This window comes from Helianthus annuus, chromosome 15 (assembly GCF_002127325.2).
Source record: "Helianthus annuus cultivar XRQ/B chromosome 15, HanXRQr2.0-SUNRISE, whole genome shotgun sequence".
Classification (NCBI taxonomy): domain Eukaryota; kingdom Viridiplantae; phylum Streptophyta; class Magnoliopsida; order Asterales; family Asteraceae; genus Helianthus; species Helianthus annuus.
In genome coordinates this window covers 62732030-62745396 of record NC_035447.2, presented here as the reverse complement: position 1 = coordinate 62745396, position 13367 = coordinate 62732030, and the positions used below count along the sequence as shown (strand labels likewise).

At 34.6% G+C, this 13367-nt stretch overlaps 1 protein-coding gene across 1 annotated transcript; it reads right to left on the bottom strand.

Annotated features, from left to right (window-relative positions):
* Positions 1-9944: 9944 nt before the first annotated feature.
* On the bottom strand, positions 9945-13120 carry LOC110940136 (ubiquitin domain-containing protein 1). Its single transcript, XM_022181694.2, has 4 exons — positions 12985-13120; positions 12682-12807; positions 10256-10381; positions 9945-10166 (listed from the first exon to the last, which is right to left on the bottom strand). The coding sequence occupies exons 1-4, from the start codon at positions 13022-13024 to the stop codon at positions 10066-10068; spliced, it is 393 nt and encodes a 130-aa protein (XP_022037386.1). The 5' UTR covers positions 13025-13120; the 3' UTR covers positions 9945-10065.
* Positions 13121-13367: the final 247 nt, after the last annotated feature.

Here is a 13367-nt window from a genome sequence, read left to right as displayed (position 1 = left end):
TCGTAAATGAAGGACTAAAATTGACTAAAACGTCCTTGTAAGTGAAACTGAGCAAACGAACCATAAAGGTTGTTTGGAAATAAGCGATAGGATGAAATAAATACTTTGAATAAGTATGAAAAGCAAAAGACGTAAAATATTGGTCAAAAGTCTCTATAAAGAGTCTTTGCCGTAAAATAATGATTTGAAGTGTGTAATTTGGAATATATAAATCACTACATTGAATCCACCACAAATATAGTTGTGGTGGGAGGTCATTTGATAAGAAATGTGGGCATATGTATTTAGAAGCGAATGAAAGAGATTGGTGCTTAAAATATGTATAAATACGCTTAACGGGTCAAAATGAGCATATGGGTAAAAATGTGTTTAAGGAGGTATATAAACCTGTAATTTGAAACCTATTATGTTAAACATTTTTGAACTTGATAGGTTTATGGGAAATAAAGGTCAAACAAACTCGTTTGTTCTATAAAAATAGAACGGGTCAAAAGTTGGTAAAAAGGGAAATAGCCGAAGACTTAAAAGTCTAAAATTTTGTAAAACCGGAGGTTGGATTTTAACTCCATAAGGTGGAGAATCAAATTACAATCACGTAGGAAGAAACGGTAGGTTAAACGGACAAGCGGTTTGAAAGATACGAAAGTTTTCGTGTCGTTAAACGGCAAAATGGAAAAGCTGGATGCAGGGACCACCGTAACTTACGGTGCCACCGTAAGTTACGGTGGAGCTGATATGATTACGATGGTTACATACTGAGTTACGGTGGAAGGATAGACTTTCAGGGGCTATCGTAATTTACGGTGCCACCGTAAGTTACGGTGGACCCAGTAACAAAATATATTTTATTTAGTTTAAATTCCCGGATTTGTTTAGACACATTTTAAACCCCGTATGACTAAAGCATTTCCTGTTTATGAAATGTAGGTACTTTTGGATGCCGGAAGACGATCAAGCTCAGCGAAGAACCGAACACGATAAAGATACACGCTTCCGCACTTTGCCACGTTGTAAATTTTAAACAACGAATTCGATCACGTTATGTAGAATAACTTATGATTTGTAAAAGTTTTAATAAACCCGTATTTCTATAGCATGTGTAGTCTTAACTACACATCTAATTGTTGGTAATTACATACAAAAACGTTAATTAGTAACTAGGGTGTTACAAGTTGGTATCAGAGCCTTGGTTTAAGAGATTCAAGTATGGTGGGGAGGAACCATGCTTGGACTTAAACCTTACGCTCTTGACAAAGAATAGTGTTCGGTTCGAGGCTTGATTGCAAATCCGGTAAGTGCATGTATGCTAATGGTCTAGCGTATTAAAGTGTTGTAGATAACACATAGGGTTACCGTGTAATACACGTTACCCCAATTAAATGATTGATATAGTTGACAAAAATACGCGCGTTGACGCGTATAGTAGAAAAATCCTTGTATTATAGTACAGGTGATTATTGAAGTTGATATTACTAACTTTTGTAAATATCTTGATTGAAGGACACTTGCATTTAAAGATGACAAGAGCTGAACAAATTAAGGATATGATAGAGGAACGGTCCGAAGTATGACGATAGGAGCATGCTCACTAAGGACTAAATCGCGTAACGACCGCGAACAAGGTTAATGGCAAGAAACGCCCGTCGGGGCAAGCATTACCAGGTGCGTGTTTTTAAATATAATCGCACAATTAGCAATATGCAACAAACATGTAGAGAATGATCGTTGCATAGGAAAATTAGAAACTTGGAAAACCTGAACAGAAATACATATCCAGGATGTAATTTCCAAGAAAACTGAATAGGGGCGTTACTTACATAGGGCGTGATGTGAAAACTATAAAAAGGTCGTGTATGTCATGTGTTAAATCACTTACTCTGGCCAAGTAAGTAGTGGCATATGATACCACGAGTTTCTTATAGCGGACACATTTACATCCAATGTAGTAAGGGCGGAGTGAATGGGACTAACTAAAAAGTACCCAAATGAATCAGATAAGCAAAATATTTGATAATAATGTAAACGCACAACCGAGTGACGGAAGCGTATTACAACAGGATAATGAGCCCGAGTAAAGGGACAAAGAAGCATGTAAAATGATTTAGACAAGTATTGGGAGGGAGTGTACTTACACTCGAACCCAGAAAATGCAAGCATGTAAAATGATTTAGACAAGTATTGGGAGGGAGTGTACTTACACTCGAACCCAGAAAACGCAAGCATGTAAAATGATTTAGACAAGTATTGGGAGGGAGTGTACTTACACTCGAACCCAGAAAACGCAAGCATGTAAAATGATTTAGACAAGTATTGGGAGGGAGTGTAATTACACTCGAACCCAGAAAACGCAAGCATGTAAAATGATTTAGACAAGTATTGGGAGGGAGTGTACTTACACTCGAACCCAGAAAACGCAAGCATGTAAAATGATTTAGACAAGTATTGGGAGGGAGTGTACTTACACTCGAACCCAGAAAACGCAAACATGTAAAATGATTTAGACAAGCATTGGGAGGGAGTGTACTTACACTCGAACCCGGAAAATGCAAGTATGTCCCTTAACAGGTCGTTTTTGGTACAACATCAAACTTAAAGATAAAGTCGGAATATAAAAATGAAGCGAGGTCTTAATGCATATCGGGAGGGTTGCAATAATAACGACTTCGGTAAAACACCCGGTTGATGGGTAAGAATTAAACACACGCGTAAACCAAGAGACGTGAACGCAGGTTGAAAAAAAAATCAAAGGACTTGGATTACGAGTGATGACTATAAAATCTCGTATATAGAAATTGTGAGTAAATATGTTCAACTATTCGAAGTCGAATGGGTTGAATAAAGAATAAAGTTGATTGTTTATAAGTGATGGATTTCACATTAATAGGTCAAACATGTTGAATACAATATAACGCCGAATGGCACAAATGAGCGCTAGCCAGATAAAAGTAGCGTTAAATGCAAGAGAATAATGAGCCCGGTAATGGGATATAACCAAATAAGAATAAATTATGGACTGTCAATATACTGGCATAGATAATTGACAATAGATAAAGAGAACATCCTAAACTAAAACTTCGGTTTTAGTAAGAAATAACGCTTTTACAAATATAAATTCTGATAGGAATTTAAATAGTAAGCATTAGGGATACAAGTCTTGACACTAATAGGCGCAAGACGATATATTCAGAAAGTGATGTTTTCGAAAATGAAAGGTTGATATGAATTAAGCATGATGTGACATGATCACGGTCAAGAAATGCAATGTGAGGAAGAATCACATTATGACCAAGTGAGCGGTAAAAGTAACTGGACTAATAAGTCTATTTAGCGAGACCGGTTAAGGTCACCAATTCAAATCAAGAAATTTGGTTTGCTTGTAAGCGATAAATTCGGTATAACTAAACCGAATAGATAAATTTAAAAACAAAAGAATTTGTTGCTAAAAGTGAAAGATTTCACTAAAGACCTTTAAACGGGTCAAAGTAACAGACTCATAAAGAATTCGATAGTATATGAAAGCGATGGATATCGCTAAGTTAACTAAACTAGTGGAAACAACGAGATTACGTTATTTCAAGTTGCACTATGTCATATGAGATACGTGGATGATTAATAACCAAAAGGATATTATCATACATTTCGGGTGATATCAACAATTGGTTAAAAATAAAAAGTAATGTTCAAAGAATTTCTCGGAACAAATGCATTGAGTTTAAATTCAATGAGTTATGTAAGAAAAGGTTTCGAGGACGAAACCTCTTTAAGGGGGATAGACTTGTAACACCCCAAAAAAATGGGTTTGGTAATCAAACCACGTTATTAGTGACGACGGGTAAAATACCGTTAGTGGTAAAAAAAATTAATTAACCTGGTTAATATTAGGATTAGGATTTAAATAAATAAATTTGATATGAATTAAAAGAGGATAAATACTTTGAGGAAAACAAAGTATATAGAGAAGGCCCGAGCTAACGGGACTTAAAATATAACGGGCTACGACTACCCCGAACTCACTAAGTTAAACTAGCAAAGTTTAACCTAGTTAACAAAACAAAGTATTGTTGAAAATAAGTAGGTTGTAGCCTACTTACTAGTTAACAAACCTTGAGGGGCCAAAGGTGGAATAATCTAAAAGATTATTTACTAAAATCAAAAACAAAACATACATAAACCTAGTGTGTTCGTGAACGACCAGGAGAAGGCTCTAAGGAGAGGCAAAACCCTAACTCCAACAAATCAACAAATTGAAGCTCAAATCAAGACCCAAATCGATGCATGAACACATATAAATGATCACCTAGTCGTGGGGATCACAAGGTATGTCGAATTTTAAGATTTGGCGATACTTTGAGATTATGATGAATAATCATAATCGAAATTCTGGAATGAATATTGAATCTATGAGTGCTATTGTGTTGAAATCTTTGTTTAGAAACAAAGCCTAGTTGAAAACTTGGAGAATTAGTGTTAAAACTAGGGATTTGATAATTAACCTATTATGTGCTAAGTGGGTTTTGATTATGTAGTGAAGATGATGGTTTACACATGTTTAAAATCATCATAGTTGCTAGTAGAAACAAGATACTTGAACAATTTGCAAGTTTGAGTGTTGAACATACATGACTTTAGATGGGTTTTTATGATATGATGATGTTAATGTCAAACTTGTGATTAGAATCATCATATTAGTTAGTAAGACAAAGTACTTGAACAATTTAGGTGTTTGGGTACATAAATCATATTTACCATGAAATGGGTTTTTATATGATATAAAAGAATTGATGTTAAGATCGTGATATAGATGCTTGAAATCATGTTACCTAGTAGTTACTGTGTAAAAATTTGATTTCGTTAAGCATTCGGATGAAATGCCTAAGTGAAATTCAATAAACCAAATGTGCATTGAATAAGTTGATAAGTCGATTGACTTAAAAAAAAAGTCAAACCGACCAAGTATATGATCAAATGATAAAATTTGATATAAGAAACGTAGGATGGAATAGTCGTAAATGATTATGACTAACCCAACCGTCTTACGAATTACAATGATAGTTTGACGCATGGCAAGCTAGGTGAAAGCTTGGGGAAGGAAGCGGGTCAAACGAATCAAGAACGAAGGAAAAGCATAATTCGGAAGCAAAAGTAAGTATATCTTACACTAGTCATATATTTTTTTAGAGTACGTAAAGGACAAATATCTAATTGAGATACGGTGTTCCGGCGTGTAGTCGTACGGAACAAAATAATCAAATATGATAAGAAACCATAGTGATGGTTAGAAATGAGTTAAAATTGGTTATTCGATCATTTTATGACGAATGAAACATGTACTTTTAATGGTTATCAAATAAGGTAAATTATAATCAAATTGGTAAATTGACAATATTTGACAAATTGGCGATGGTAATTGGTCATTTAGACCAAACGAGTCAAAAGGGTGAAATTATCCCCCTTTGACAGTATTGACTAATGGGTTGTCAAGTTGTATGATTTTAGGAAATAAATAGCACATGGATACTTACATCGCTATCATTTAACGGCCACTAAGGAAAGGTATTGAAACGGGTCAATATATTGACCCGAGCCAGGTATGTATAATGATACAACTCATCATGTAGAATTTGGAGTTCTACAAGAGTTAGACAAGGTTAAAATATAGATATTTAGTTATCTCTTAGGTAAACCGAATAAATTGAGTTATGATTAAGGTATTTTAGAAACATATTGATTTCTAAACAAGAATATAGTTAAAAGGTCGTAAATTGGAATCAAACATGTACTAATAGTCCTTCGTCGTAAATGAAGGACTAAAATTGACTAAAACGTCATTGTAAGTGAAATTGAGCAAACGAACCATAAAGGTTGTTTGGAAATAAGCGATAGGATGAAATAAATACTTTGAATAAGTATGAAAAGCAAAAGACGTAAAATATTGGTCAAAAGTCTCTATAAAGAGTCTTTGCCGTAAAATAATGATTTGAAGTGTGTAATTTAGAATATATAAATCACTACATTGAATCCACCACAAATATAGTTGTGGTGGGAGGTCATTTGATAAGAAATGTGGGCATATGTATTTAGAAGCGAATGAAAGAGATTGGTGCTTAAAATATGTATAAATACCCTTAACGGGTCAAAATGAGCATATGGGTAAAAATGGGTTTAAGGAGGTACATAAACTTGTAATTTGAAACCTATTATGTTAAACATTTTTGAACTTGATAGGTTTATGGGAAATAAAGGTCAAACAAACTCGTTTGTTCGATAAAAATAGAACGGGTCAAAAGTTGGTAAAAAGGGAAATAGCCGAAGACTTAAAAGTCTAAAATTTTGTAAAACCGGAGGTTGGATTTTAACTCCATAAGGTGGAGAATCAAGTTACAATCACGTAGGAAGAAACGGTAGGTTAAACGGACAAGCGGTTTTAAAGATACGAAAGTTTTCGTGTCGTTAAACGGCAAAATGGAAAAGCTGGATGCAGGGACCACCGTAACTTACGGTGCCACCGTAAGTTACGGTGGAGCTGATATGATTACGATGGTTACATACTGAGTTACGGTGGAAGGATAGACTTTCAGGGGCTACCGTAACTTACGGTGCCACCGTAAGTTACGGTGGACCCAGTAACAAAATATATTTTATTTAGTTTAAATTCCCGGATTTGTTTAGACACGTTTTAAACCCCGTATGACTAAAGCATTTCATGTTTATGAAATGTAGGTACTTTTGGATGCCGGAAGACGATCAAGCTCAGCGAAGAACTGAACACGATAAAGATACACGCTTCCGCACTTTGCCACGTTGTAAATTTTAAAAAACGAATTCGATCACGTTATGTAGAATAACTTATGATTTGTAAAAGTTTTAATAAACCCGTATTTCTATAGCATGTGTAGTCTTAAACTACACATCTAGGGTTGTAAACGAACCGAACGAACACGAACAAGGTCATGTTCGTGTTCGTTCGTTAAGGAAATTAACATGTTCGTGAACTGTTCACGAACGCATACTGAACATAAGTTTATGTTCGTGTTCGTTCGTTAAGAAAATTCAGTTGTTCACGAACAGTTCATGAACACCGGTCTCGAGCACAAACGAACGCAAGCAAATAAAAATAAACGCAAACGAACATTTAACTTGAAAATAAAAAAAAACGAAAACATTGTTATCCTTAAACATTTGATATATGTAGTTAAATACAACTATCAAATGATAAATCAAAACACAAGAAGTCTACCACACCACCAAGCGATGAATAAAGTTTAACTAACTTAGACATAATTATCCCCAAACATGTCTTAGAATGTCCAATTTTAGCTAACTTAGAAAAAATAGGGTTTCAAGTTATCAATATGTTTAGATAAAAGGTTTGTTATTTATTATTTTTAATATAATCAAACGAACATATTACCGAACGAACGTTCACGAACGCAGTCGAACGAACGACACCTGTGTTCGTGTTCGTTCGCTAAGCTAACCGAACGAAATTTTTTGTTCGTGTTCGTTCGTTAAGCTAATCGAACGAACATAAACGAACTTCTCGCTGAACGGTTCACGAACTGTTCGCTGAACGTTCGGTTCGTTTACAGCCCTATACACATCTAATTGTTGGTAATTACATACAAAAACGTTAATTAGTAACTAGGGTGTTAGAGGAGTCTCCGGTCAAAGCATGCAGTGGCGTAGCTTAGTGTAAAGTGGGGGGGGGTGCCCCCCCCTCCCGAATGTTTCGGTTAGAAGTGTAAATTTTCCTATTTTTCGTCCGAAAATTTTAAAATTGTATAGGATTGTCCACCAAATTATTTTGCCTAAATATTTATACAATATATATATATATATATATATATATATATATATATATATATTTAGTCAAGCTCCGCCACTGAAAGCATTCTGCCCCCTCGGAACTTTTGGTCAAGCTCCGCCACTGAAAGCATGTTTCCAGATAGGGCCGTCTCCGAAAATCACAAAAAAATGGCCCTGTGCGGGATAAAAAATTTAGCCCCATTCGAAAATCTCCATTTAATATAAATTTATCAATCTCCTTATGACTTCTGTTGTTGCTGCTAATACCTATTTTTTTATTTATCCTATTGTTCCACTGTCCATGTTTTTGTTTTCTGTATTAGACATTAGTATATTTATGTTTTAGTGTTTTTGTTTTTTCTTGTATCACTTGAAATTGCCACTTGTAGTTATCACCCTTTTCACAATATTTTGAATTTTCATGTACAAGTTGGGTTGGAGAGGTGGTAGATGGATGAAACTAATTAAATCCTGCCCATGTGACACATGTTTCAACGTCCCATAGTCATGCAGCCTTTTTTCACAGAGTCAAGAGTTTTGTATAATTCTCTTTTTCACTTCATAATTGTCATACCAATTATATGTTTTAATCCTGATGAACATGAAATACATCAATATTGACTATTGTTTGTAGGTTTTCTCATGTGGTGCTAATCCGTCTTTGTTGTGGGCATAGTACCTAATATTCAAGCCCCGGCTTGCTGAATCATTAAGGAAAGTCCCTTACCAACATGTATATATTTGTTTATATGCATATATAGTAGTGTTTAAAGTTTAAACTTACTATGTTTTTAACAAATGAAGGTCAAGCATACACCTGTAAGACCAGTGTACATGCTCAACTCGGTCATGGTGACTCCAACACCGAAACTTGTGGAATCACTTGTGACCATTGGTCCAGATGTATGCACCTGTTGCACTGTTGATGGAACTGTTTATCCATTTTCTAGTGCCTGCTGCTGCTAATGAACATGTGTTCCACTTGATACCAATGGTTATGTGAAACCTCTCTTTTTTTAACCCACAAATCACCGTCTTGTAGTCTAGAATGAATCGATTTTTCATAAATCATATTCAGGTGTACACATGGGAAAAGGGGTATTGTTCTTGAACTTAGATGTTGGGGGTACAACATTGCTAATTCAAGGTAAAGTAACCTTTAGATGATTTTATTTTTAGTTTTGTGTTTGCCGTATATTCTTTTAAAGGAAGTGAGTAATTTTATACATTATTTGTTTAAACAAGCTCATAAGTGTCTTGTAATCACATGTTTAGATCTCTTGATCGTTAGATTTTAGATCAAGTTTCCCTCTGTTTACTTTAAAATCAGTTATAGGATTAGGATCAAATACAAAGGATCCTAATTGTAAGAAGTGTAAGAATGATTTATAGAGTGACAAGTGTCCAATAGCCTAAAACTAAACCCACTACACAAAAAAACCCACTACAAAAAAAAAAAAAAAAAAACCTTAGACATCCACCACCACCAAAAACCTAACCCCCCCCCCCCACATCATCCACCCAAAAAATTTTTTTTTTTTTTGCCGAGGGGGGTGGGGATGGGGGTTTAGGTTTTTGGGTGGTGGTGGGTGTTTAGTTTTTTCTTAGGTTTTTTTTTTTTTTTTTTTTTTTTTGGGGGGGGGGTTAGGTTTTTGAGGGTTTTTTTGGTGAGGTATAGTTTTTTTTTTGTATTTTTTGCCGGGGGTGGGGTGGGGTGGGGTGGGGGGTTTAGGTTTTTGGGTGGGGGGGGGGGGTTAGGTTTTTGGGTGGTGTTGGGGTGGGGGTGGGTGGGTGTTTAGGTTTTTGGTGATGATGTAGTGGGTTTAGTTTTAGGTTATTGGACACTTGTCAGTCTATAAATCCTTCTTACACTTCTTACAATTAGAAGCTTTTGTAGAATAACTTGACCCATCAGTTATATACAATCTTTGACTCAAAATTTGCTTTGAAGCAAGCTATCTAGTAAATTAAGTTAAGATTATTATAAATCGGTCCCACCCTTTAACCATCTCAAATGTACGTTGGGAAGCCTCACATGCACTTTGAGGTTTGGGACTTGGGTATATGTCAACCAAACCTTGGTTTGAGGTTGCTTTGATTTCATAATGGATGATAGATTTACACATGAGAGTTGCACATATTTTTAACATAGCGTATATATCATTCATTCATATGACAACGGTAATTTTGACTAGCTTAATAGGGTGCGTATCCTGTACATATTCCATTATTCATCAACATGCATGGATCTCCATTGTCCTACCTCCTGTGTTGACGAATGCGTTCAATTATATTTCCGTTGCCATAGACCATATTTGTTGGATCAACCAAAACATACAACGGCAATTCGTATCTATGACCTGTGAATGTTATAAGTTAAACAAGAACACAATGTTCGTACAAACACACATGCGTATATCTACATAAACATAAATACATATGTACATACCACTGTCATCATAGCATACTGTCATGTCAGGTTTCTCGAGCCTAATCATGTAAGTATCAATGATTGCTTGTGCATAGTATAAGTTATCTTTACACGCAGCCGCGTCTTCAAGGGCTCTCCAAATGGCTTGCAACAGTTAAACAAATTAACTTATATGTTATAAAGGTATTATTATTGTGGTTATCAACGCCTAAAATAGCTTAGGTTTGTTCTCCAAGTTTTCTCTCTAATAAAATACTAGATCTATTTCTCTCAATTGTTCTTCTCTTATGCTATTAGGCTAGTTTATCAACACGATATCAACATGAGACTCTAAACACGGAGTTCTGGTAATTCACATCGAGGTCGTCATCAAAAATCAAAGTTCTCAAAAAATTATTAGTCGGCGTGACTATCCTACAGGTAACTTTTATTTTGATTCATTAGGTTTATTAATTATTAATCTTGTATTACTTATTCGTATTAAGTCTTTGGATGAATAATTTATATTTTCAATTTCAAGCATCCAAAAGCCATCATACATATTACCATAAAAATATTGAAAAGAAATTTTTGAATATCATAAAACAAATCTTTTGGATCAATATTGAAGATTTCAATCTTTGAGATGTTATTTAACTACTTTGAACAAATCAAAACGATGCTAACAAAAGCGATGGTTTCTGTAAAGTTTTTGATTGATATCCATTTACCATCGTTTTGTTTGTCTGGTTTATATGCAAAACGTATTTCTCCAAAAGAACGAAAAACATAAATAAGTAAATAATCGTTTTTGGGATAGAGTTATTTTTCAAAAGAAAAAATATATATTTAGTATTCTAATTAGAAAGAATTTGATATAACTTTGTTGTATTTATTTATTAGTGTCAACTATAAGCATTTATTTTATTATTAAATAGAACCAGTATTTACCGGCATATAGACCAAAATATCGGTACCGTATCGGTACCGAAAATGAAAAAAGGGTACCGGTACCAAACATAACCGGTACGGTACCGTTTCATTATCAATATCAGATACCAAATACACATCTCTATTCCAAATACAAACAATAGACACATACAACATTCAAGAACACATAATAAAAATAGAATGCTAAAGGCAACCAAAAAAAAGTTGGGAAGGAGTAAAATAAAAACATATAAGAGGGTGTTTGAGATTGAGTTTGGAAAAAGTTAATAACTTAAAAAAAACGTTTATCCATGATAAAATTCTTTTTTATTTTGATTTTTTGTAAAGGTTAAAAAATTGTTTTTCAAAAGTCACAAAAACTAGGCTTTTTAAATGGTTTTTGACTTCTTAAAATAAAGTTACCAATTAAACCTCACCCTTTAAAATAACAATTAAATATCAAAACTTACCCCATCATTTTTGGTCATTTACTTTGCTCACCACAAAAACTAATTTAAACACTTTTTTAAAAACTTCTATTGAAAAAGTTATAAGCCAATAAACATTTTTAACACAAAAAAAAAAAAAAAACACTTTTGGAATTAAATAAGCAATCCTGAACACCCTCTAAAACAACATATGGACGTAGGAACAACTTTACGAGTACTTTAGACCATACTCATTAATAGCCATTGTCTTCTGCGTCTAGGCCCATTTTTCAGGCGAGGTGAGCGAGTTGAGCTTTAAGTTTCGCTTTATTTTTCTAGGTGATCGTTTAGGCGCATACTCTGACAAGTATCCTAGATTTTGGAGAGTTTCGAGCCAAATTCTCTAAATTCCGATAAGATTATAGCAAGATTTCTGCCTTTATCTAAGGAAAACTATTTTCCTACACTAATACACTAAGTTTTGGTACTAAATAGATGATATAAAGTGTTATATAATAGATTTTGTTTATTTTATTTTTCATTATGTGCTTTTTTTTCAAAGGCACTTTTTTGGTGATTTGCGTCTATGCTTCATGCGAGATCTATGTGTCTTGAGTGCGCCTAATACCTTCGATAACTATGCTTTAGACTTGCATTGTACCAACTACCAAGTAACCTGGATACCCTGAGACCGTACCAGTATCATTAATTCGGTTACCTTTCTGAATCATATTATATGGTCTGGTCTTCCGTTTTTTTTAAGGGCAACCAACTCTTTATATAGATAAAGAATTCAGCAAGAGGCTGGAAAACAACAAACAAGGAAGGAAACAAAGCCAAAACAACAGTTACAGCAAACACATGACATCAAAGTTTAGCCAATTCTCCCAAGGAGGAGTCGCTTTCCTAGACCGGTTAGCAATCGACACACACCCCTAAATTAAGTCCAAGTTTGACCCTTGGTTTCAAAAACTTAAGTCCAAGTTTGACCCTTGGTTTCAATCGACACACACCCCTAAATTAATCACTGAGGTCATGCGTAATATAAAGTAAAAGTCAGATTACAGCCGTTTGGAGGTCAACAAATTTGGTCATGGAAAAAGTCACCTGGTTGTCCCCCATAAGTTTGTGGAGCGCTACGCCAGAACGAGGAGCGCATCTCATTAACCTCTCTTGGAGTCAATTTTCGATCACCATGCCTTCGAGGTTTCGCTCTTCTTAAAATGTTCTCACCTTCAAGTTGTACAAGAAATTATGCCCCAATTGCCAAAATAAAATCAAATTACAAAACAGTAGATAAACAAAGAACATCAAGTAGCAATGGAAGCTTATTTTTAGGGTCGATGTCGGACTCAAGATTTGTTTAAGCTCAGCTCGACTCAATTAAACATTGAAAACTAAAATACTTACGGCGATCATCAGCAGTTGATGGTTTTACACAATGCATCATGATTGGTTTCTTCTAGGAATCTTTTGATATGCAGGTTTGAGGAAAAAATGAGTGGGAAGAAAAGCTTCGAACATGATTATGTGAAGTGGAAGTATTTGTAGTGTGTTTCAAATGTAGTTGAGTAAATAAAAGCTAAAAAGAATTTTCTAGTTGAAAATATTCTCTTTACAAGTTTATGGTTTGTTTCGGCTGGTTTGATGAATAGTTGAGTAAAATATACTCTTTACAACTGCTAACTACGTTCGTGGTTTAGCAGTTTGATTTTGATGGTTTGCCGGTTAAAACTTAATTTTTCAAAATTATAAGCTTGTATTTACAAAATCAAAATAATAAATATGGTACG